This window comes from Podarcis raffonei, chromosome 1, assembly GCF_027172205.1.
Source record: "Podarcis raffonei isolate rPodRaf1 chromosome 1, rPodRaf1.pri, whole genome shotgun sequence".
In the NCBI taxonomy this organism is placed as follows: Eukaryota; Metazoa; Chordata; class Lepidosauria; order Squamata; family Lacertidae; genus Podarcis; species Podarcis raffonei.
Window position 1 is genome coordinate 125681486 of NC_070602.1, and position 27291 is coordinate 125708776.

At 39.7% G+C, this 27291-nt stretch overlaps 1 protein-coding gene across 3 annotated transcripts in view; it reads left to right on the plus strand.

Annotated features, from left to right (window-relative positions):
- The window catches only part of SATB2 (SATB homeobox 2), a 128537-nt gene that overhangs the window by 21787 nt on the left and 79459 nt on the right, over nt 1-27291 (plus strand). For 2 of the 3 annotated variants that reach the window (XM_053361218.1, XM_053361235.1), the window contains exon 3: nt 7031-7207. The exons of the other annotated variant lie outside the window; for it this stretch is intronic. In XM_053361218.1, the coding sequence (XP_053217193.1) occupies nt 7031-7207 (177 nt within the window). The remainder of the gene's footprint in view (nt 1-7030; nt 7208-27291) is intronic. 3 annotated transcript variants of the gene reach the window in all.

A 27291-nucleotide genomic window follows, 5' to 3' on the forward strand; every position in this document is an offset into this window, starting at 1 on the left:
GATTTTGGCTGCTTCTTATAACTACACATACACTAGAATCATAGAATCATAGAGTTGGAAGAGACCACAAGGGCCATCGAGTCCAACCCCCTGCCAAGCAGGAAACACCATCAGAGCACTCCTGACATATGGTTGTCAAGCCTCTGCTTAAAGACCTCCAAAGAAGGAGACTCCACCACACTCCTTGGCAGCAAATTCCACTGTCGAACAGCTCTTACTGTCAGGAAGTTCTTCCTAATGTTTAGGTGGAATCTTCTTTCTTGTAGTTTGGATCCATTGCTCCATGTCCGCTTCTCTGGAGCAGCAGAAAACAACCTTTCTCCCTCCTCTATGTGACATCCTTTTATTTATTTGAACATGGCTATCATATCACCCCTTAACCTCCTCTTCTCCAGGCTAAACATGCCCAGCTCCCTTAGCCGTTCCTCATAAGGCATTGTTTCCAGGCCTTTGACCATTTTGGTTGCCCTCCTCTGGACACGTTCCAGTTTGTCAGTGTCCTTCTTGAACTGTGGTGCCCAGAACTGGACACAGTACTCCAGGTGAGGTCTGACCAGAGCAGAAAAGATACTAGAAATAAAAACATTCCCCCCATTTCAGTTACATTAAAGTTACAATTGTAGACTCACTTATTTGGGAATAAGTCCCACTAAATGAATTGTGGCTTAATTCTGAGTAAACATGTACAGAATTGCACTGAAAGTGTATTTTTTAAAAAGGAGTAAAACCTGAATGTAGCCAACTACATTAATGTCTGTATTTCTCATCTCTTCCAACTAAAGCCATGACCTCTCTGTCAAACCCATTGGACTCTGTGGATACAACACCTAGACACATAGGATTACATTGCTCAGTCATTTCTCCATCTTCACCTCTGGCCTATATGTATTCAGTGAGAATGACAGGCTCTAAGGGTGTATTGAGAAGTTTCTATATGCCCTCTATTGCCCCCTCCAGCCCTCTTATCTACTTAGTGCAGGTTAGTCAGTTCTTTTACCCTCTCTGATTCTGGCTTAGACACCAGAAGTAAACAGGAAAATCATCATTTCCTGAGATGTGGAGCCTGTTGTATCCCCTTTATTCCTATGCTCTCCCAATCTACCTTTGGCTTGTGATTATCTTTTTGTGTTGGCTTTTATAGACAGAAGAGTCTTTAGAAAACACATCGCATTTGTTTCAACTTGAAACTTGTTCAAATAATATGACAACCATATTAATTTGCCAATTGATAAATAACTGTTCATATTACAGATTGTTGACCCAAATAATTTTGTAATATGGTTGTTGTGTAGTGCAGTCCTATCCATGACTACTCAGAAGTATGCTATGTTAAGTTCAGTGGGACTAATGTGGGACAGTACCCCTAATGTCATGTGTCAAAATGTGGACCAGCATTGCAGTGGACTGCCAGTACAATCTCTGGCTGTTGTATTTCTAGAGCAAAGGGTAGGTGTGATTTAATGGAAAACACATGATTTTGACCTTCAGAATTCCTATGAGAAAAATGATAAGGAATGATAACTTACTCAATAGATGACAGGAGTGGGTGCCTGGCCCCTTCATGGGGAATTTTGTAGGTGCTCGGGCACTCAGAGCTTCAGGGAGTTGGCACCTATGATAGATCAAGAAAGCTTTTGGGCAATCATTTAAGGAAGCCACACTGGTGATGGTGGTGTTAGTTGAGGCATCTTCAGGTTCTGCTCCTATTCCAAACTGAGACCCTGTTACAAATTCTTGTTGTTAACATCTCTTCTCTTTAGGCAAACATTTCCACTTCTGTATTTGTCTTAAATTACATTGGTATTACACATAATTTTAGAATAGTGTGAGTTTAGAATTGGGTACAAGTGTAATTTTAGAATTGGGTACAAGTGAGAACCAAATCTTTTAAAAATCAAAACAAACACCCTCCTCTTTTGCATTTGTTTTTGTTTGTTTGGACTGGATTGTCTAAGCTGTATGTCTTCCTAGATCTTTTCAGTCAGACTTCTCAAAGTAATTTTTGGGGGTCTTAACTTATCTTCCTTGTGGGAACTCGTATCAGTGCAACATTAATAATCACTGCTGTAGGTGAGTGTGTAGAAACTATTATGCACAATTGCATGTGGAGATCTGTGGTTTGTGTCAGTAATGAAAGACCAAGAGTAGAAGAGGACCTCTTCAACTTCCTCCTGAAACCATACACTTGGGACTAGCATTTGAACTAGGTAGCAGCCCTTCCTGAGGTCTATTTCTCCCAACCTGATTTGAGAAGGCAAAGCAATGGGGTTACAGTCACCCCCAGATCAGTGAAAGACCCCTGCCAGACATCCAACCCACCCAGATCTTTGCAGATCCTGCCTCAGGATCCTACCATTTCCTCCTTCATCCCTGAAGGACTGTGCCCCCTCCCTGCTAGGAGCCACAGAAAACAACTGACCTAAGTGTAACTTCTATAGTTACAAGTTTTTCTCTTGTGGTTCTGATAAATGTCCATACATTTAAATGTAAATGTACAGAACTATAAAGGTAAAGGTAAAGGGACCCCTGACCATTAAGTCCAGTTGCAGATGACTCTGGGGTTGCGGCGCTCATCTTGCTTTACTGGCCGAGGGAGCTGGCATTTGTCCGCAGACAGTTTTTCTGGGTCATGTGGCCAGCATGACTAAGCCGTTTCTGGTGAAACAAGAACAGCACACAGAAATGTCATTTACCTTCCCGCTGGAGCGATACCTATTTATCTACTTGCACTTTGACGCGCTTTCGAACTGCTAGGTTGGCAGGAGGTACAGAACTATAGGCTTCAACATAGTAACAGCAAAATTTTCTGTTACAAAAATGTGAAATGGGCACCAGCTCCTGGGGATGGAGCCCTTTTGGCCCCCTGAATATTTTTGGTGTGGGGGCTACCCCCATGTCCAAAAAGTGTGGATGTAAAGTGTGGAGCCAAGCACAGTGTGGCTCCAGTGGACGGCTCTTCCTCCTCCTCCTGAAGAGGAGAAGGAGAGTGGAAGTGGCCTTCTACTGGTAGTGCCAGGAGGTGGTGGAGGAGTAGCCGCCGGCCATTGAAGTCATGTGCTCCCCCCCCCCGTTCAGCTTCTCCCCAAGCTCCTCCCAATGTCCTGATGTCAGGTGTGCAACACTGACTCCCTCCCAATGGCCCTCACAAGCTGGTGCCTCTGATGTGAAAAGTTTGCTGGATCTGAAGTACTGTAGAGCTTGGACAATCCAGTTCATTTGAGTGGCCATTAGAGTACTGCTGTATTAGGAAGCTGGGACAGGCCTTGTACGGAGAACCAATTCTTTTTATCTAGTTTCTAGACTCTTTCCCAGATGTAATTGGGTACAAGGTAATATCCTGATGATGAGTCTGAGCAAATGTAGTCGGTGCTCATTTAATGTTTGGAATTCCATTTTTATGGTCTGCATATTCTGAATATAATGTTAAACTGTGATTAAATAGCAATGGAAATAGAAGCTTTTGATGTTCTCACAACTGCACCAGAGGAGAGGGGTTAGATAGTACATGAGCCCAAGACTCATACTGCAGTAACCAGTAATTTTCACTTTTTGTACAAAGGGGATGGAGACTAGAACATAGTAAATATATAACAAACGATATTTAATCGGGTACAGTAAAGTTTTGTGACAGAAAAAGAAAAAGCAAGTGGAATTTAAAGTTTGTTCAGAAGCAAGTTTCACGGAGCTTAGTGAGATTTATTCTAAGTAAATCTGCAAAGCTTAAAAATTTTTTTTGTATGCATGATGAATGTCAATGTTCAGTCACTATGTTGATAACATTCTACTGATACTATGTTTCTTCTAATCTGTTTTGTTGAATTAATTATAAAGGGAAAGGGTTGATACTAGTAACACTTGGAGAACACAACTACATAGAATTACTCAATAAGATCATGCCAATGTTAAGCATATTTAAGTTCCGTTGATTTTAGTGGGAGAGCTAGAGATATGCTTAGCTTTCTTTCCTGTTGTCCTCTGTTAAAAGCTAACTTTGGCTGGATTACATCCTCATATGTGAAATTTGGCCTTGTTTATAATAGGAAAAGGGATGCGGTTGGCACTGTGGGTTAAACCACAGAGCCTAGGGCTTGCCAATCAGAAGGTCGGCGGTTTCAATCCCCGCAACGGGGTGAGCTCCCATTGCTTGGTCCCTGCTCCTGCCCACCTAGCAGTTCGAAAGCACCACAAAGTGCAAATAGATAAATAGGTACCCCTCCGGTAGGAAGGTAAACGGCGTTTCCGTGCGCTGCTCTGGTTCGCCAGAAGCGGCTTAGTCATGCTGGCCACATGACCTGGAAGCTGTACGCCAGCTCCCTCGGCCAGTAAAACGAGATGAGCACCGCAACCCCAGAGTTATCCGTGACTGGACCTAACGGTCAGGGGTCCATTTACCTTTACTATAATAGGAAAAGATTTGTTTTCTAGACAAATTACTTTTCCTTCCCCTGCTTTTTAAAACTTTTTTCCTGGATGTGGGAGGACTAACAAAAAATATTTACTACATCATCATACAATCCCAATTTTTAATAATTTTGATGGGCTTCACTTGCTGTAATACTGCACTGTTAGAATGAACCAAGCTTTTGTATGGGAGTAAGTGACACTTGTTAGAGTGCAAAACGTATTTATTTTGAAATAGATTTTAATCTGGCAAGAAATAATTATGTTGTTCCCTACTTTCATCTGCTGATTTTCATACTGAATTAGGAGAGCAGGCAACCTCTCATGCCATAGGGCTAAAGGTGGGAGTACAAATATGATATATTGCAATGACAGAACAAAGGAGCATTGCCTAATTAGTTGCTGCTCTTGCGAGGTTCTCAAATCAGCATTGTGAGCATCTCCATTCCAAATGAAGGTAGCATCTCATGGTTCAATACTTTTCACTGGCCATTTTACTAGCATGAAGCTACAGTATATCTTCATGCAGCAGAAGTAAGGGAGCCATTGACCAAGCTTTATAATGCGTGGCTGGAAATTTCTTTTTTAGAAAGTGACCAGTGTTTGTGATAAACCACCGCAATCTCAGATGGGGGGAAAGTGGATTGAAACACTGACCCAGTCTTTCCCAGATCTGTGGGAGGATGAGAAGAGCGGGGAAAGTGTGTAAGCCTGAGGCTTCACTTCATTTTGTTCCAGCACATGTAAGGTGTGCTGCCATTGTGTTATGTGTTCAGCCCATTCTCTGTTTACCTCCTTTTTTCTGCCTAACCCCCCTTCGTTTGCTCTGTTATCCAACTCTCTTTACATGCTAGAGTGCTTTCTTTCTTTCCCCATCCCTTTTTTCAGTACACCTTTTCTAGTCATCTTGTTCTGTGTGTTATCCACTATTTCTGCTTCTTCGCTCTAAGTTTGGTGGCAGCACTACACAAGACTTGCTCTCTCAGATGTACCTCAGTGCCTGAGATACATGTGGGTTGTGCAGCATAGTTGACTGCAACAAACTGGAAAAAACTGGTGCCAACTTCAGGAGGAGCCATTGAATCCAGTGAGAGGAGAAGCAATGCAAATATAGTGATGTAGACATTCTTATATTTCCAGGTTTTTATGAGCCTGAGAGAGCTTATATATTTCTAGAAAGAGGTGGGAAAGAACAGCAAACCATGGGTAGTTGGAATTCCCTAGGAGGCAGCAAATGTCAAAGAGGAGACTGCAGTTGGCCGTGCACCTTATGTTGTGCAGGCCTGTGCTCAAGGCTGGGAGATTGCTTAACAAAATAACCTCTGGTGGGTCCCTTCTGATCCTGGTGAGCTCCTGGCTGTGTAGTTACTTGGTGACAGCAAGAATAGACAGCCATTTAAATTCCCTACAAGTGCTTTATTGGGGTTAATGTGGGAAATTTTAAAATATCTGTTTGCTGTAGCTGCTGCCAGACACAGATGCCCTGGGGTGACACAAGTTCTGACTGGCCCTGGGTACCAGTTGCTAATTCTGTGTTAAGGCATTGGAAAGCCTGAGCTCATGTCCTTTTTCAGGAATATATTTTGTGGGTATTTTTAGCTAATTCAGTTTTAATTCCCTATATGTAAAATAGGAAAATTAGTGGTGTATATAATTGGATTGTTCTGAAGATGAGTTTTTCAGGATTGAAAAGCACTTTTACACAATTAAAAACTATAGACATGATGAATAATATACTTGATTTATGGTAAACTGGACCTAGGAAGTTAGGGGTTAGAGCAAAGTGATAATGATTATAATGTGCTTGATGATTTATGTGAAACAACTCAATGACATAATCTCCTTCTGAAGACCTTTTCATAATCTATTTATTAATCTTTAATAAATGTTGAAGGATTTTTGTGTGTGCTTTGTTAGCAAAGAGAGAAAAAGAACTATTTCATGTAGTTCACAGTTATTCTGTGGTGGTGATTCCTATAAGCTTGGCCTTGTGTACTTGAAAAACCACCTGGTTCCCTATAAGCCTACTTGACTGTTCAGACCCTCTTGGAAGGTGCTCCTCGGAGTGTCTCTGTCTTTTTGAAGGTGGCAATGTAGTCTTCTGAGTTGTTGTACCTTTGTATCTTTGGAGCTTCCCGCCCCTATTGGTTTGTCAAGTGCCCACCCTAGCTGCTTCTAACCAACACTTTAAAACATTTCTATTCTTTCTAGATTTTAATGGAATTTGATCTTATGGCTGTTTGAACTGATTTCTTGTTTATTGTTCTGCTTTTGTATAATTTTAATAGATATGTATAAAAACGTTTTTAGCTGCCTTGGGAGTCCTTGACTGAGAGGTGGGATAAGACTATTTCAATTTGGTGATGAACACTAGCTTAGATTGCTTTTTTAAATGGTTAGACAAATCCATAGATATTAGGTCTGCTAGCTAAGTGGAAATCCCACTCTTAAGAGGCAGTGCACTTCTGAAACCTCGGTGCTTCTGGGTGTACAGCAAGGGAGGGCTGTTCCTTTAGGACTTGCTTGTAGGCCTCCCAAAGGCATCTAGGATCCTGGATTACCCGGAGCTTTGGTCTGATCCAATAGCTATGGTCTCTAATTGTGGATTCAACCATCTTTTCCCCTCCAGGTTTGATGATTCCTGTCTTTTGTGTGGTGGAGCAGCTGGACACTTCTCTCGAATATGATAATCGAGAAGAACATGCAGAGTTTGTTCTGGTTCGCAAAGATGTGCTTTTTAGTCAGCTGGTGGAGACAGCACTCCTGGCTCTCGGATATTCTCACAGCTCTGCTGCTCAGGCACAAGGTACTGCATAAAAGTATTTGATTGTTTAGTCACTAGCATGCAGTAAGTTCTTCCATAGTCTCAGGATGTATTCTAAAGGCAAATAAGGAAGCTAATAGTAAACCTTAAACCTGCTTACATTACATGGAGGAAATCCCAATGAGCAAAAGCCATTTTGCTCCTTTTTGCTGCTGTGCCAAGCTCAGCTATGCCAGCATTTGGCTTAGTTTGCCATCCTAACCCAGGCTCATGGTTAAGCTCCCTGCAATCTAACCATGAGCTGTTAACCAACGTTTGTTCTTGGGTACAACATGTGGTTAGTTTGGAGAGGGCATCACCATGGGTCCAGGCTAAGCCAAATCTTGGCTTAGCTGGGGGTGGCAGCAAAAAGGACTGGAATGAGTAAAGTCACTGTGAGTGTCTCTTCAGGAGCCCACACATGCACGCTAAGCCAAAGTTTGGCTTTATATGATATGCAGACCAAGCCATTAGCAGATGTTCCTGATAAATATAAAGACTTTATAACAACAATAATTTCTTCCTCCAATAGAAATTTTATAGCTAATTGTTTCCTAACAATTAGTGAGACAAATTAAGGAAATTTGCTTCAGTTGTCTGGTTAGATTTTGATTATAAAAATGCTAGATTTGAGAGACCTTTCTATGAAGGAAAAAATGATTAAAAAACAAAGCCTAACTTTTAAACTTACAGTCCAGAACTGAATATATTAATTGTTGTAACAGATGAATGTTTTGAACCTTATGTGTTATGCAGCTTGACGTGCCTTTTGTTTTCAGCATATGGGTTTACCTGGAGAGAAGCTGAACATTCTCTTACAGTTTTAGATCTCTCTCTCTCTCTCTCTCTCTCTCTCTCTCTCTCTCTCTCTCTCTGATCTGTCACCCAGTTAAAGAAATCTTGGTTGTTCACATGAGCTTTAGTTGATTACTCATTAAATTTACATAAATTGAATGAGTGAAAACAATGACAAGAAGCATACTTAGTTTTTAGACGATGTATAGATGTATATATGTATTATAGCCGGCATCCTATTAGAAAAGACATTGCCTTCTATGAGTGAGAAAAGAGAAAATGTTTATTTTAATCTGTAGCTTTAGAAGTACTTTAATATATATTTTAAAAGTCTGCTACCCAATTTATTCACAGTACCTTTTTTGTAGACCATAGGTACTGTTTATTCAGTTAATCTAAATGATTAATCATTTAACAGTACAATCCTTTACATGTATATTTAGCCGTAAGTCCCATTTTGTCCAACGGGACTTACTCTACTTTTTAGGATTGCAGCTGAAATGTTGAAGCCCTAACCAGCATCACCCCACCCTAAAAAGAGGAAGTTGCTGAAATTATTTATCTCTGCATTTTAGTAGATTCTTTATAAAGGAGTGGAATGATACGTCTTGAGTCAAGAAAAATCATTGGTCTTTGCTTTTTTTGATAAATAATTTGGATGGTTTGCACAGTTATACTAATTTAAGGCTGTGATTCTAAGCGTGTTTACTTGCAAATTAATTTCACTTAATTCAGTAGGCATTCTTGCTTAGCAAAGCTGGTTAGAATTGGACCACAAGTGGTTTTTAAATAGTTTTGGGGCACAAACCAGTATTTTCATTATTTACTATAAAAATGCACCTGACAAATTTGGATATATTCTGTAAGAGTTTCAGTTGTCAATAAAATCTAGGTATCCTGGAATATGGACTACTAATAAAACAGAATTTTGAATGATTTTAAAAAATCAAAGCAGTGTGATAAAGAATATGAATCATCACCAGCTTTATGAGCGAGCTTAAGGGTCTAACTGGAAATAAAGCGTATGTGTAGTAATAGTCTAGCAATGTTGCACTCAGTTACCAAACATAAAAAAGCAAGAAAAGTGTTTTAAAAGAACCACTTCATGCCATTTTAAGGACATTTCTTTTTGAATATAAAGGTCACTATATCCCACTGCTTCTGTCATGCTGAACCAGCTTCCTCTTTGACAGCACTATCCATCTTGGTTAACACAGTTGCTTAACATGTTGTGAGCTAACATGTGGAACATTCTGAATTAAGCAGCCAAGGCATCATTCTTGGCATCTACAAAGGGAAGGAGATCCCAGGAAAGGGTGCTTTATGGAGGCATGCAGCTTCATTCACTGACCCACACACTTGCTGAGCATTTCACTAGGGGAAGTATATGGGAACTCATGTGGAGGAAGAGAGATTGACTCAAATAGGCTACTGCCTGTTTCATCCTTAGGAAACAGTAGCTAGGCTAACAGGTTAAACATTTATTTTCTTGGCTTGCATATTTTGTATCTGTCATGGTCCAGAGATTGCTCTGTGTTAATCCAGATGCTTCTACGCACATTGGAGTAACTTAGAAAAAATACTTGGAGGTAAGGCTAAGTGCTGCATTTTATTCTGGGGCCTAATGTTAATAGTTGCCACCACATCACACTTTTAAAAACATTTTACTTCTAGGCATCTTCTGTGAAGCATCTATACAGTCAGCTGCTGAGAGTTTCTGCAGAATTTGCTTACCATATAAGCTGACTTTCCAACTCACCATCTATCTGTAAATGGACTGTATGCTATTTTTTCCATGGACAAATGCCTTTCAAAATTTCAGTACCTTTTTTTGAATGAGGTGTGGAGTTGAGAGAATAGAAACTCAGGTGATATGACTGAGCGGCTGGGTTAAGAAGGGAAGATATTTCAGTTTTGATACTTGGTTTGTGGTCATAGGCAAACTGCTTGTCTCAGTCTTTCCCAGAAGGCAGTTTCTGGTAGGCTGGTGCCAAACATCTCTCTGGGAAGTTTACAAGCAGAAGATGAGGTCAACAATATTCCCATGTTGATTTTCACCAATATCTGGTATTTATGAGTGTATTGGGGAAAGGTTCTCAATAACTGAGTTCATGTTTGTGTCCATCCTTGGCGTCTCTAGATGGGGGTGGGCAAGACTTTAGTCTGAAATTCTGGAGAGCCCCTGCCAGTCAAGATAGACAGTACTGAATGAGATGGACCAATGGTATGACACAGTATAAGGCTTTTCCTATATTCCTACATTGCCTCTGAGCTATCACCACTGACAGGAAATGTCTCCATTTACAGTTTAGATGTCTCAATAGACAGAATTTGAATGGTGCAGGGGAGAGGATCCAATAGTTAGGTGGGAAGTTGTGGTGGACTTGGCAGTGTGAGTGAGACTGGCACCTTCACCTCTTGGAAGTGATTTTTGTTCTACTTGCCTGCAGGTAAAGGATAATATAGCTATTCAGACAGTACTAATGGGAATGTTTAAGGTCAGGTGTCTGATGTTTCTATCTAGGCAGAAATTAAATGTGAATTTAAGTGACTCAGTGAAGAGTTTTTGCTATCCCAAGCAATTGTGTCTATCTCTGTAGGAAAGTCTGCTTCACATATTATGAAATTCCTGGATGGAAGACACATCTGAATAGGAATTATCATTATCTACTTTTATGCAGGCTGTCACATACAAAGGTTATACAGGGTGAGTCCTTTAAAAGAGGCCCCGTGGATACAGAATACGTATGTTCCACAGGGCCTCTTTTAAAAGACTCACCCTGTATATGCAAGTAGTACATACAGCTGTTAAGAACGTCTTGCAGGCTACACACTGAATACATAATAAACCCCCTGCTTCTCCCCTGAAAAGAGGGGCCGCAGTGGTTGTCCATGGAGCTGTGTACTCTGGTCCATGAAGCTGGTCCATGCATGTAGAATCAGGCTTTCAAGGACATGGGTGGATCAGAAGTGAGAGGGCATAAACTGGATACACACTCCAATGTGCATTTGAGTGCAGATGCTCTCTAATCACATTACAGTATTTTCAATGGATAAACATCTCTGCTTGGATGCATATTTAGATATGCATCCCGTTTTAGCCCGTTCCTGATCCAGCTAAAGAGATCAGCACTTGGATGTCCATTTCCAATGCAGATCTCCTTCGTTGGACTGGAGTGAGGTGTGGGGTAAAGAAGGAAGCTGAAAGGGGATTAATGCATCTTCTTTATGCCCTGGCTCACTTTCCCCTGACTGTGTGGGGTTTTTAATGCGTTCACATTTATAAATAGAAAGGCAATATTTTAAAATTAAAATTAAGAAACAGAAGGAAGCATTGTATTTTGATATACCAGATTTTTCATTCATTTGCCCCATTTTAATAGGGAGGGAGAAGAGAGATAGGCTGTAATGGAATACTATAAGAAGAAAGGAGCAAAATAAACCATGAAATGTTTTCATGGGGCTACATTTGTATATTTTATTTCTTAGATTATTTTGTATGTCTTTATGTTATATTCTCCTTCCTCCCAGTGTTACGGAGAAGGGTTAAACTTCACACAATTTCCCTTTTCATCCTGTTATATCTGCTTAGAAAAAATGCCCTGAACTGGCATTGGAACCAGAGTTTCTTACAATCACAATCCAGCCCAGGAATGGGGAGCCTGTGTCCCTCCAGATGTTCTTGGACTACAGCTTCTATATACAGTACCTGGTAATTGACCATGCTGTCTGGGGCCGCTGGAGTTCTACAACAGCTGGAGAGCCACAGCTACCCCACCCCGCCCCGATTTTGCGATAGCAAAGAGCTCAATGTCTTTGGATAATTGTTCATGTACAGTAAAGAGAATCTGAGAGATGGAGAATGAGTCTGGGAAAAAATGTGCGAGTGCTTCAGCATACTGCAGTCATTTTTATTTACACAATAACACTACGACCGGAGCCTGGATAAAGAAATTGTATCTCAAGTGGCATCTGAAAGACTAATCCATGAAAGCCTATGACATTATAACTTTGTTAGAATTCACTTCATCAGATGCAAATGAAGTCTAGTCTATGAAAGCTCTTGCCATAATAAACTTTGCTCTCTGGAAATTATATCTCAAGTGTCAACCATGTAATGCAAGCAGTTGATAGAGCAGGGATCCCTCCCCCCCAGATCAACAAGGGTACTGTTGTTAAATCCCTTTATTTTTGTTTACAATGTTTTCATTTTAGTATCAAATGAACACTGATTGAAGAGTCACCTTTATTAACATCCTATCTAGTCAAGTAATGGTTTAAAAACACTCAGTCACTCTTCAGTAGCACATACACCCACTTCTGTTTTCCAGCACAACCAGAGTTGTTGATGGTCAAACAAAGGTAGAAAATCATTTCAGGAAAAATCATAGAGCTATTTATAAACAATCTCATAAGTTCCCATTCAGCCTCATTGAATGTTGCAGGTGTCCTTGTATCTATTTTACCGCAAGATTATACTTGACATCTATGTATTTGTTGGTGCAGAAGAGAAAATTTTAAGTTGTGACTTTTTCTTTATCATAAAATCAGTTTGTAATGTTAAAATAAATTCTTGTTGAAGTATCTTTGATTATTCATGTGCTGTTTACAAGATCTTTGTTATAGCCCCAGCAAAGGAGCAGCTGCTTCAGTGCTTGTGTCCCTCTTCCTTCCCCATTCCCTTTCCCTTTTGGATTTTCTGTTTATTAGACTGTGAGCCTGCTGGTAGGAACTATCTTATCTTATTAATATATGTACACTGCTTAAACAATTTTGGGCCCTTTTTTATAAATTTAGTAAAAGACAATATTTAAGTTGAATTTATTATTTAATAATTATTAAGTTTTTTCAACTAAGAAAAAATATTTTTTCCTATCCTGCATACACCTGAGTAGTATAAGTAATTCACACTGCAATCCTATTTAGAAGTCAGCTGCATTGACTTCAGTGGGACTTGATCCCAGCCAGATAAGTGTGTATAGGATTAGAGACTCGCAATAAACCGGCAATTTATGTGTGATTGACCTACATGATTGTAGCTTTGTACGGGTGGTGGAAAAATACATACCGTATTTTTCCGTCTATAAGACGCCCCCGTGTATAAGATGCCTCCTATTTTTGGAGGCTCCGATTTAAGAAAATAAGGGGAGATAGCCCCCATGTATAAGATGCCCCCAAATTCTAGACATTATTTTTTAGGGAAAAAACATACACGGAAAAATACGGTAAATAAATAAATGGAGAGCTGAGGGAAACAGTTGGAGGGGGCTGTCAAAAATATTGTATGACCTTCCCAGAGTTCGGTAAGGAAGGTGGAGGGCTTAAAAAGCTCTTTATGCACTGTGTTTCCCTACTGCAGAGTTTTAAAACTCTCCTCCACCTTGCTTACTGGGCACTGGGAAGATCGCATAAGCTTCTTGAAGGCTGTGGGATGCTCCTGTGAGCCTTCCAGAGGCCTTCTGCAACCTTCCCAGAGCTCAGCAAAAAAAGGGATAGTCATGTGGGGGGTGGTTCCAGGGGTCCTTCTGACTCCAATTTTGCCTTTGCACATGACCCCCCCCCAATATAACCCCTGTGTAGCTTGCGGGCCTCCTGTATTTGTGTTTGAGCAGCTTAAAGCCGAGCAACTGACAGGCATTTAACCTATGCTTTTCTTTTCCACTTGGCTTCTCTGCTGTAGCAAAACAGTATATAGTTCACTCACTATATATTTATAACATATACTCATCTGTATGTTGGGTAGGTTCTTACTATAAACTTAAACCCAATTTTTGCGAAGTCTGCCCAACTGACTTCTATGAAATTTATTGACAAGCATGCTTAAAAAAACACTTACCACTATCTACTACCCCCGCAAACTGATGCATTAATTGACATTTGTAATAATGCACCCTGGATGGAAGGTGCCAAGTGGGTAATCCATTTAAAATTACAATACTAATACTGTACTAATAAATTTCTGATATAATCCATGAAATTAACCTTGTGTATTTGATCTTAACAATAGGTACTACAGCCTTTTTTTTTTTTTTTGAAAATGAGAGATTTCTCATGCTGATCTTGTGCTGATTAGTATATTAAATACATGCATATTTAAAACGCATTTCCCTGACAGATTGCTTAAAAATAGTTGAATGGCTTAGAATTTTAAGATAAACTTAAGGCTTACTACTTTAAATATCTTTGTACACTTGATAGTATGGAAAAAGGTTGGTCTCGCACTGGGGAAAATAATGTCTTAATACTGTTCAGCTACCATATTTTCTGCTCATTAAAGTTCCATGTTAATTGTACATTATTCTTACTCAAATGAGTTCAGAGAAGTTTTAACATAGTAGTTTGGCCAGGGCCAGCATGTTGCTATATAATTTTAAGCTCTGAAGTTTTGTACGTGTGCTATAATTTTAAGTGATAGTGTGTGTTAACTCTGGTATCTGGGCATAGCTGTTTTCCAAAGGCTTGCAGCATTACTCCTGCACACAGTCATAGAAAGCAGTGCACAAGGGCTAACGACAACTACTATTCACTCTATCACAATACTTTTGGTCAGGTTTTTTTTTTGTACGCATGAGGTTGAAATGTGTGTGCCATTCATGACTCTTAGCTTTGTCTCCTCCCCTCCCTTTGCATATTTTGTTTTCGTAATATATAAATATATTTATATATTTGAGAGCCAGTGTGGTGTAGTGGTTAAGAGCGGTAGTCTCGTAATCTGGGGAACCGGGTTCGCGTCTCCGCTCCTCCACATGCAGCTGCTGGGTGACCTTGGGCCAGTCACACTTCTCTGAAGTCTCTCAGCCCCACTCACCTCAGAGTGTTTGTTGTGGGGGAGGAAGGGAAAGGAGAATGTTAGCCGCTTTGAGACTCCTTAAAGGGAGTGAAAGGCGGGATATCAAATCCAATTTTTTTTTTAAAAAAAATCATAATATATTTATTGCATAAGCATGGTTGGCGGAGTTCTCCTTCAGCTCCAGACAAAAATCATTAGTGGACTAAGTAGTAGATACTTCCTACTTCCCAATGGAAAACTATGCTAAATATGTTGTTCATCCCAACAACCATTAACAGTGTGTTGTCTTTCCAATTATCTGGCAGAGATCAACTTCTGGGCAAAGAGGGCTTGCCAAGTCACAAACTGAGTAATAGAGACAATCTTAAATTTTTACTATTACTTAATTTTTTTAAGGCTTGAAATAAATTATTAAACTATACACTGTTTAGTTGAAAGTAAAATTGTTGTTTTAGCAAGCAGTTGCAATTCAACCCCCCCCCCACATGCAAGTCACATGCATTTAGTGTTTCATCCTTATAAATAAATAGGTAATTTGGCAGTAACCTGTAATGTTGTTACAATAAGAGTGGCATTGAAAAACATTATTTGTGAAGCATTTTGAGATTCTGTTTTTAAAAAAACATACATCTGATGAAGTGGACTCTAGTCCACAAAAGTTTATGCCCTAATAAAATTTGTTCCAATTTAGAGCTAAAGAGCAAATTTTCCCTGGGAATGGAGCGGAGCAGGGGGAAAACCACCCGGACTGTCCCTAGAAAGCATGGGTCAAGTGGAAAACCACTCAGACCAGCACTTTCTGGGCATGGGATAAGTAGAAGTGTGGGTGAGCCCCAACCCTGCAATCCAAACCCCTTTACTCCGGGATGGGTGTGTGTTGGATTGGGTGGCAATTAGCCTGTGGAAAATCCCTAAATGGGGTGTTCTGAGGGAGAGTCTGAGCCAGTCCAGGGTCTACTGGATGCTCAGCAGGCCCCACTGTCATCACTAGATAGCACTAGGTCTGAAATAGGAGCATGCTCCTTTTGCCCCGTTCTGTATTAGTGATGGGACTATGGATGTGGTGGTTCGGTTAGTGATGGGGCTACGGATGTGATTATTTGGCTCCTGATTTACTGACATGTATCTATAGAACACAGCTTATTAAAACATGCTTTCTGTTTTCAGCTTTGTATTCCTTAGGTGTACACTTATAAGTGTGGTGTGTAAAGTAGTCTTGTGATTGTCCTTTTGTACAGACTCCCCACCCCTCTCAATCCCCAGAAAACTGAATGATTGTGTGGATCTAAAGGCCCATGTTCATCAAAACAAGTAGAGTAGTATCTCGGACATTTAAAAAATGCAAGTATTTAGCAGAAGACTTTCAAATGGTTCATAAATAGGCAGCTTTGATTCACTTTGTTTAATTTCTTAACAAGATGATTATAGAGGGAAAAGTCACTATGCACTTTAAAAGTCGTGTGACTTTGTGATGCCATATGATGTCAGTACACTGCAATGCCTGGCTTTCTAAAATTTGAGGGAGACCACCTCTGTAACTCTCATATGAAGAATGGAGTATTTATTCATGCATTCTAAACAGCAGCATAAAATATTCCACAAACCTTAAAATGGGACCACATGATTGCTTCTGGATAAGCAGTGCAAAGCATCACCAAGGCAGGTATAGTGGTTTATAGAATCACATTTATTTTGCTTATGATACATTTTTAGGATACAAGTTTTAGGGTGGTCTTTTTGTTTTTTTTTGCTAATTCTTTCTGCAGGGAGTGACTGAAGGTAAGTGTGAAGAACTTGTTGCAACAACAAATGCAATATGTAACTTCTTTCACCCTGAAACTCCATTGTAGATAAGGAGTAGCTTCGCAATTGGGTTTGCAGGATTTTTGTGAATGACTGAAGAGAAGCCAAACAGTGCTTTCTTTATAAAGCTCAAATAGTTGACTTCGTCAATACTGGGCTATATGAATGATGGGAGGGAGGAGGAATAAGCAAACTGAGACACTAGTTCTTAAATGTAGGTCTTGTAAGGACCAGCTGGAATGAAAAGAGTTCAAGAGAAGAGGAGCAAAAAGATCCTGGTCTCTCAGCACAGCTGATGGAGAGGCTCTGCAGTCCCATCTCTCCCTCTGCTATAGCCAGATAGAATGGCTGCTCATTCATATCTCCAGAATTCTTCTCCCCCTGCTTTTGTTATCACTCCAAGTATGTTGTTGATGGATGCATTGCCCATCTCATCCATTCTCCATTGCATGGGGACATTTCTCATCAACTAAATGGTCATGATTTCAAATAAAACGCCTTGGATTGATTGTATTAACATCTGAGTTCAGATGCATACGAGCAAAAGGGGGAAAAAAGTCCTTCGGGATTTTGGAGCAATGAAGTCTCCTCCTTTAGTATTTTTCTTCAACATATGCCTTACTGTTAGAAGTGATTACCTTGGCTCCTTGGAGGGTACGGTCGGCGTGTGTATGTATGTTTAATTTATATGTCACGAAGTTATAGTTTGCAGAGGAGAAAAGCATTTTAAAGAAGTACTTTTTTTGAATGGCAGCCAATTCAATTTGGAATATTGCTTATTACAATTAACCAGACAGATTCTGCTTGTTTCTTTGTCACTGAATCCTGCCCCTCCCAGAGTTGGAATTTTGGTGTTCCCTGTTTAAGCTAGATGCAGACCAGATCCATATGTGAGTTAGAGCAAAGATCTCCCTCTTTATACCAGAGCTTAACATTTTCCTTTCCACGGTCCATCCCCCAGGGGCATCCATATCCATCTCTTACTTTACGAGCAATTTTCAACCATTATTTAGAAAAAGATTGATTTCAATGATACATTTTAATGAAATTTACCATTTGTACTTCAAATGCTTGCGCGCTTCCCACAGGCATCTGGTGGACTATTGTGAGAACTGGATGCTGCAGTAGATGGGTCATTGACCTGATCTAGCAGGCCCCTTCTTATGTTCTTACATATGTCCTGACCAAAAGTGCATATCAGTTGCTACATGGAACCATTAAAATGTTTTTAGTTTAAATTAAATGCACATTTTAACAATAGGTAAAGGTAAAGGGACCCCTGACCATTAGGTCCAGTCGTGGCCGACTCTGGGGTTGCGGCGCTCATCTCGCTTTATTGGCCGAGGGAGCCGGCGTACAGCTTACGGGTCATGTGGCCAGCGTAACTAAGCCGCTTCTGGCGAACCAGAGCAGCGCACGGAAACGCCGTTTACCTTCCCGCCGGAGTGGTACCTATTTATCCACTTGCACTTTGACGTGCTTTCGAACTGAACTGCTAGGCTGGCAGGAGCAGGGACTGAGCAAAGGGGGCTCACCCCGTCTCGGGGATTCGAACCACCAACCTTCTGATCGGCAAGTCCTAGGCTCTGTGGTTTAACCCACAGTGCCACCCGCATCCCTTCATTTTAACAATAGTTTTTGTTTAATTCATTAATTAAATATATATATTTTACCCTGCCATTTTGAAAAAAGAATGTTTTTGAGGTGGCTTAAAAATAGTAAAAGTAAATAGTAACAGAGTAATACTAACTGGGGCCAGTGACAATCATAGCAGTGGAGTCATCACTGCATCCAAATCCCTGCCCCCCTACTGCCAGTTGAGCAGAACTTAGAGGGGATGGTTTTATGCCAATTTTTGTGGTGCCAGCTCCAGGATGGGCACAGCTGAAGCCCTTGTGGGGATCCACAAGGCTTCAGAGCCTACAGATCCAAAGCCTCTGGCACCCTGTCCCCAAATAACCGATTATGGGGCTTTGCGTAGGTTATTGTTGGTGGGAGAACTACCAACAGTAGCTTGCCGCCCACTTGTGTAGAGGTTAGACTTTCACCTCAGTGGACTGCACCCCCCCCCACCAGTGGAGGCTGGTGAGGAGGCACCTGTGCTGCTTTCTACCCTTCCTCCACTGTCTCTGAGAGCCAGTGTGGTGTAGTGGTTAGGAGTGGTAGACTCGTAATCTGGGGAACTGGGTTCACGTCTCCGCTCCTCCGCATGCAGCTGCTGAGTGACCTTGGGCTAGTCACACTTCTTTGAAGTCTCTCAGCCCCACTCACCTCACAGAGTGTTTGTTGTGGGAGAGGAAGGGAAAGGAGAATGTTTGCCACTTTGAGACTCCTTCAGGTAGTGATAAAGCGGGATATCAAATCCAAACTCCTCCTCCTCTTCTTCTTCTCTAGCATCAATATTAGCAGATTAGGATTTCAGCTGAAAACATCCAATAAACCACTACAAAATAAAACACCAGAAAGGCATTAAAAAGTGCAACAACACATTTAAACTTGGAGCCTACAATTTAAAAGAGATAAAATCAATCGGCCAAACCTCAAATTCTAAAATGGCAACCAATAAAAGAAAGATACATTACGAATTTTCAAAACCAGGTCGAATAATATAATTTATATTTCCATGAACTCAGGAGTAGGAAATGGGTGCATGGAACAATATGGAGCCTTCCAAAGATGGGGAGCCACTATGGAGAAGGCTTGCTTTACTGTCATTGCCTGGCTAACCTCCACAGGTAGTGGTACCTTGCATAATGGGTGGGGTCATACTGGAAAAGGGGATCCTTGAGCTGTCCTGGTTTCAAACTGTGTACAGCTTTATAGTCAAGTACCAACATTTTGAATTGTGCCCAGAAATGTATGGGAAACCAGTGTGATTCTTTTAAAAGTGGTGAGATTGTTCCATGTAACCCAAGTCTCAAAATAGAGTCTGAAATATCAATTGTGTTGCCTCTATATCTGGGCCAATATTTTGACTGTTCTTTGGGAAAAAACCTTTGAAATTAAATAACTGCTCCTAAAATAATCAGCTTCAGAAATTTAATTCTTGGACTAATTGTGTTCTCTTCATAGAGTTTTTATTAATTCAGTCTAGTTACTTAGATTAGATTAATTTAATATAATCTCTGAGTTAAGGCTCTGTCATAATATTTCCCAAATGTGAAGCGGCATCTATTACATGAGACTAATCTTCATGCAACAAAACGCAAAACTTCTATATAAAGTTACATGGCACTGAACTGAGACTGATAGTATATATTATTATACATTGGTTGAAGGGGATGGAGGAAAATAATGCAATCTTATATACATGCCTACTCAGGAGTAAGCACCATTGAGTTTACTATTAGCTAAATGCATATTTGATTGCAACCTAAGCCATATATCAGTGCAACTCTGTGAAAGATAAAAGCAGCAATGTTAAGCACTTCACATTCCCATTCCTATGTGGAGATTACAAGAATTGAGTGCAAGACCTTCTGTATGATCTGTGGTCCTAGGTGTTATATATGTTCACAGAATATTAACATGAGCAGGCTACTCTGTTCTCTTCAGCTTTGTGTTACTGTCAAATGAGCATTTTCTTTAAATAAAGGAAATACAGCTATGTGGGAACCACATGCAAACCAGAACTCAGCTTTCTTACTGCTTCAGAACTAGTTATACCACAGCAGAACTGTGTTGGGCTTCTCGGCGGGTTGTTCATTCAGCTCATAGATCAATTTGTGTGGGATTGTGGGAATAGTCCACTCTGTTAATGACATGGAGATGTTGCAGCCTGCATAGCTGAGCCAATTTTTCTGTAGCTTTCTTCTTGGTACCTAGGGGTAACAGCTATATTAGGAGATTTATTTGAAGTAGAAAGTCATTGAGACCACAATCGGACTATTCCTCAGAAGTTACAACAGAACCTCTCTTCCATGGACTGACAAAGTTGTCTAGGAGAAGAAGGCTCTGGTTCTGTTCAAGTCTAATTGTTTACAATAGGAAGGGAGGAGATATCAAAGGAGAATCACATGCATTTGCATGCACACACCCCTCTGCGCTATTACAATCATGATAAACATCATCTTAACATTTGCTGCTTTGATTATGACCCACAAATGTGTCTGTAATACGCCCCTTTAGCCCATGAGCTGCCTACTGGACTGTATCTATGTGTGTCATTATTTAAATTGTGATCCATTAATAAAAGAGAAAATACAGAGAAGGAAACTATTTTGTAGTAGCACTGACCAGTTTGAACAATGTGGCAAGCCCTTTGCTTATTGTTTGTATTTAAGTCTCTTCTGAAGTTTATAACATGATAACTTGACATGCCGACATATCTTTCACAAGGAATCTTTAGCCAATTTGGCAGCAATTCTATCTTTTATTGAAATTTTGATCAGAAATGAACTCCAATAGAATTCTTTTAGAAGACAAAAAAGAAATGTTAATTCGGGGTGCTTAACCAAGTGAAGGGCCTAGTTTAGGCCTATTGATTCATAATAAAACTGATGGTTCTAGTTGGAGATTGACCTGTTTTTAATTATTAGAATTTAAGTTCTACTCAATAACATTGAGCCTATATATATAAGTGTATACTTTAGAACAGCGATTTAGTGATTGGAAGATACCCAAAGTTCCCAGTCCAACAAAGCTAAAAGTATCCAGCAAATGAATGCTAAATACTTATCCTGTAACTGAAGGTCACCCTTCTGTTCTGTTCATAAATTGAAGCCTCCGAGTCAAGCACATTGGTTAAAGTGTAAGTCACTATGTGTGGTTTTCCAGGTGATTTGTAGGTGCATATGTCACTGTTATCACATTGTTTATTCCTGTTTGCCCACTGAATTGTTTATTACAGTAGACCTGAGGCTTATGTGGTGAATGTGGGGTGGGGATGGCTCCTTTTGTATTGACATTAACATAGTAATTTGCAGCACACAATAAACATAATCATAAATCAATGCGTTGGTGAGCATAATGCTTTCCTTGGAGAGATATTATGAGGTTTAATTAATTAATGTTGGTAAAGTGTTTTGAGATCCTCTGTTCCAAAGCAGTTTGGAACAGCAAAGCTGTGTTGAAGTAAAACCCTGCCATCTATTCTTACCTTATCATCAGGGCCGGCCCTATGATAAGGCAGAGTGAGGTAGCTGCCTCTGGTGGCAGATGCTGAGGTGCAGAGAGGGGACAGAGCTATGAGTGCCATGTAGCCTGCCTGGTACCTCCTATGGTAGCCTGCTGCCCTAAAGTACAGTAGAAGATACTGCCCTACTTTCACCAGTATTGCAGTAAGATTCAACTACCAGTGAAATTGGCTTCTGTACGTGCTGGGGGAGGCTACCATCTTGTCCTTTGCCTCAGGCAGCAAAATATATTGAGCTGGCCCTGCTTATCATGCAGACAGTGCCATATGCAGAATTATACAAGTGCAGATACTTTGTAGCGTTCATTCAGTTGCTACACAAGTGCTAAACTGTATCGGGTGCCTTGCTGAGAACTAGCGGCATTTTAAGTGCAGCGAGAACCTTTGTAGTGTAGGTGAAGGGAGTTGATACTAACCCTTGCTTTCTTGATCAGCAACACCTGAGCCAGGTAGTATAGATTTATTATTTGCTATGCATTCAATAGTATGTAATCAACCTGCTAGAACTGTGAGCACTTTAACTGATATAATGAACATTAGTTAGTTTTTGTACCATTTGGTGCAGTACTGCCATGTAGTGGCTGCTGGCTATGTTGTTGACATGTGATTCTATTAGAATCAGAGGTGCCATCTTGCATCTAAGATTGGGGGGCCCTGGCATGTGACGTTGCATCATTGGGAGGAGGCTGAGCACGGAGTTCAGCGTAGAGTGGCTTTCTCTCTCATGCTCAGGAGAAGCTGGCATAGGAGTATTATCTTAAAAGGTAAAGGGACCCCTGACCATTAGGTCCAGTCGTGGCCGACTCTGGGGTTGCGGCGCTCATCTCACTTTATTGGCCGAGGGAGCCAGCATACAGCTTCCGGGTCATGTGGCCAGCATGACTAAGCCGCTTCTGGCGAACCAGAGCAGTGCACGGAAACGCCGTTCACCTTCCCGCCGGAGTGGTACCTATTTATCTACTTGCACTTTGACATGCTTTCGAACTGCTAGGTTGGCAGGATATCTTAAAAGATGTCAAAATAAAACCTTACAAAGGAGATCAACTACAGAGTATCCTTTCTACATTATTTATAGAAGCAACAACACCTTTTGGGGTGTTCAGGTTATTACAGAAAGCATAATCTTCTTTTGTAGCATATCTAGAGCCATGTAATTGAATGCTGCACTTACTGAACCATACTTATGTTATCTATTTATTTATGAATTCCATTTTACAGCAAACACATTCAAAAGTTAGTTCCCCAAAGAGAATTTAATATTAATCTTAAGAACTTTCACATGTATGGTACTTTTGCAAGGGAAACACAACAACATAATCAATGGGAAAACTTCAAATGAAGTGTACTACTATGACTTAAGCAAAAGTTTAAAACAGAGTAGTCTAGCCTAAACTTGTACAACAGCAGGATACAATCTGCTTATCTTTCAAATTTGAAATGGCAAGATACGCTAAAATATCACTTGTATATTCATCTGCTAAGATAAAGTCTTAGAATGAAGACATGCGATCATCTGCTATTTTATGAGAATCATTTGCAGTAATGAGTGGCCTGTGCTGATTAAGAAGTATTTGAAATTCATTGATAAACTTGTATCTGTATGCTGATACTACTATTCTAATTTCAGACCTTTTCTTAATATAGGTCATGAAAGCAGGTATTTTATTTGTATTTATTTAATTAAAATATTTGTACCCTGATTTTCAATAAGAAACCTCAGAGGCAGCTAGCCACAAAATTTGAAAAATAATGTGTAAGCAAAATAAATCCAGAATGGAGAATCACCGTTACAGTATACTGTTCATTAATCAGATCTACAGAGAATGGCAGAAAATGAATTCGATCAAAAGGCTTGCAAAACAGAAAGGTATTTACAGCATGCTAGAATCTCAGTAAAGATGAGGCAAATCAGGTCTCATGAGGAGACACAATCTGGGTATCTCAACTGAAACAGCGTATATCAGACTGGCTGAAAACCAGCTTTAAGGCTAGCTTAATTTCATAATTCTTACAGGTTAGTTATGCATTTGGGCCAAAATATTCAAGCACGTACACACACCATTTCACATGTAGTGATAGGAGTAAAGTTTGAATGGAGGGAGTTTGGAATATGAACATCTCAAGTTGAAACGGTCTCTCTCCATTGCAAGTTGTGCCTGGTGACTTGGAGTTTGTCTTCCTTCCAATGGAATTTGCTGCTGTTCTTGCCAGTTCCTTGCCCACTCCAAAAGTACTAAAAAGTCTTACAATGGAGAGGTGGAGGGGTTCCCTAGTAAGAAGAAGGGCTTATTAGGTATGGGCAAAGCCTTCACAGCTCTCTGCTTAACTGGACATCCCCATGTTCAGGAACATGATTTCCTGCCAGAGAGCATGGATTTGTACTTTCCTTAGCCTTCCAGGGCCAAGTAAACTATTGTCCCATAATACAGGAAACCTATGATGAGTGGTTTTAGAAGCATCACTTCTAGTAAAGAAGAGGACTAGCAAGTCCTTTTCTGACTCGAGCAGGTGATGCCTCCTGTTGATGACTGCCTCTTTCATTTCAAAAGCAAGGTTTTTTTGTGCCTGAAAAGGTTATAGGGTGGTGGTGGGGAAAACATTCCTAACTCTCATATTTTTTCTCGCTCTTCTTGTGAGCCCTTGAAAGGTCTGTCAAATACCTAAAAAGATATGCAAGTAAAGCCTGTAAACCAGAACTGAAAATCAGTGAGCTAATCACTAATCACATAGCACTGGCTGAAGGAATAGTATGCATTTTCAGTACTGTAACAAAGAGAGAGGACTTGGAGCAGGTGTTAATGCGCAAAAAGCACTGAGCGTTATGGTAACACCTGTGTTTCTGTACTGTTAGCCAATACAATTTCTTCTTCATTTGTAAGGCAGAAGAGGAAAAGCACTGGTAGCAACAGAAACTAGCATTATGTCTTCTGCATTGCTTTTGTGCTAATTTCATAAAACAGCTCTTAGTTCTGAAACTTTCACTGCTTGTTCCCCCAGTGTTGTTGCTTTAAACTTTATGGATAATATTGCCACAGAAATTCCTTTTATTGACTTACGAGAAAAGCCTATTGAGTCATATAACCACAGAGGCTCTACATATTATTATCCACATAATAATAATAATAAAAAAACACTATGTATTTTAAATATAGGAAGTCAGGTGTCTTCCAGCACTACACAGTTTTATGATTCTTTGTAGAACTTTTTAAAAGATTGTGTTGCTTACTCTAGCAAACTAGCAAACATAAAAAGTAAAATAGCTCGAATAATTAGGAAGTCAATTAGTTGACATTTATAATGTAACAAGTGCATAGATATGTCACTCCCTTGGTTCTATCTCATTTTAAATGTAGTGCACGCTTTTATTACAGAATATGTTATTGTTTCTTCTGTCCTGTTAAAAGTCAAGCTCAAACCTATATTTTACCCAGTAAAGTATATGGATTTATTTCAAGCTGAGCTTTATAATTCCAATAAGAAATTGAAACCTTCAATTTATCTATGCACTTGTCTTATCCTATTTATTAATTTGTTTGTATAGGCTATGTCCCATATTCTTTTTTAAAAATAATTTTTCATGAGAAGTTTTCAAAATAAAGTACAATAAAAGACAAACTAATCTGGAGAAAATAAATAAGAAGCAAGAATAAGAAAAAAAGAAGAAAATAAAAAGAAGTAATAAAATAAAATAAATACAAGGTCCTCTATCACAATTATATCTTAACCCTTATTCCACACACAGAAGAGTGAACCCTCCCAGCTCTTGCCTGGGAGCTTCCCCCTCTTCCCCCAGCATCCCATTCTGGAGATCATCTCTTCTCTGCTCCTTACGCAGGGCCCTTCATCTACTATGCTTCATATTCTTGTTGGCCATGCACCAGTTGAGGGTGGCTACATCTTTAAAAGATCTTTACTAGGTAATATTCCCTTCAGATATCCAAGTGTGTTGCTAAGGGATCATTAGATAGGTGGCAGAAAATACCATAATTTCTTGATCTTTGGTCAGGTCCATTTCCCTTCCTCCCAACATTTATCCTTATTAAAATATATTCATCTTGCTTGATTATTACCTAGTAGAATAAGAAAGTACTCTGTACTCTACGCTTAGGATAATATTTTATTCTTTTGCTAATTATGCTATTTTAAATGTGCATTTTATATTTGACTTTCTTTAGTAATGTTTTCTTTTGAAATCTTTAAGATGGTTTTTTTGGTTAACTTTGCTGCACTAAATGTGCACTCCGTAGCTGACCTCTTTAGTAATGCTTTATTTTCAAATCTTTAAGATAATAGTTTAGCTCCCTGCTAATTATGTTGCTTTGAACATACACTTCGTATTTTACTTTCTTCAGTAATGTTTTATTCTGGGTTGTTTTATTTGATGTTTCAGTGTAGGTTGTGAACCACGTTGAGATGTTTTTCTTAAAAATTTAAAGCAGTATAGGAATGAAATGAATGATGATGATGATGATGATGATGATAATAATAATAATAATAATAATAATAATAATAATAGTATACACCCTTAGCAGTCATAAATGAAGCATATACACATATTACATTATTACAGTTGTGTTTTCTGTATTTCTTACTGCCCTAACAAGATACAGAGGACTTCCTTCCACAGTCATGTTGAGTTATGAAAATGCTATAGTTGTCTGTAGTCCAGACCTTTAACATGTACAGAGCAGACCACATGTCCATACTCATTAAGATGGCTTTCTGATTTGCTTGGCAGATCTTCCTCAGTCTCATAGTGTAAACAATGTACTTGGGAAAATTAGGTATGAAAACCCTGGAGGGTTCTCAGTGACAAGTGTTTCATATAAGTAGAAAGAGCTCTTGTATCCCCCCCTTTTTTTTTGGTCCTCAAAGTAGGTCAATATGGAGCATTTGCAAGTGGCACTGTGCTGGCTGTTTTTTGGGTGGTGGGTAGGAAGAGAAGCTAAAAGCCAGTTTGAGGATTCTTTCACCTGTATGTGAATAAGTTCTGTGCTAGGAAATGATGCGCTTTAAGAAAAGCAGGCTTTATGTTGGCAAATGGAATATGGTATAAAGAGCCAGCTCAGAAGACATACGGTATTGTGAATGAGTTTTGTGTGTTATTGTGCAGGATCAGAGTCTAGGCACTATTTATACTATAGCATATTCAGCACCAGATTGTGAAACCTTAGTACTGGAACAGTGGCATGATTTTAATGTTTTGTTCTCTTTATGCCTGTTTTAAACACTTTATGTCAAGCAAGAGATACTTGTTTTTCTTCTCCTTGGCAGTCCTTCCAGGAGTGTTTTGACCCTCGAATACCAAGGAGTTTATTCCAAAGCATTTTGTTATGAGGTGTCTGTTAATTTAGCCTTCTGTGTCAATGGAATGTGCTGAACTAAATCCCAGTTTTGTTCTTCTTAATTTTGTTGTTTCTGAAATGTCATAATTAGCAACCTTTTGTTCCAGTTTTATACAGGAGCGAGTAAAAACATCCCTGAACTATTAACATTTTACTGATCTCTCCCCAGAATCTTAGTGCTGGCCATCACAACTGGGATGCTTTCAGTTTTTTTCTGGTT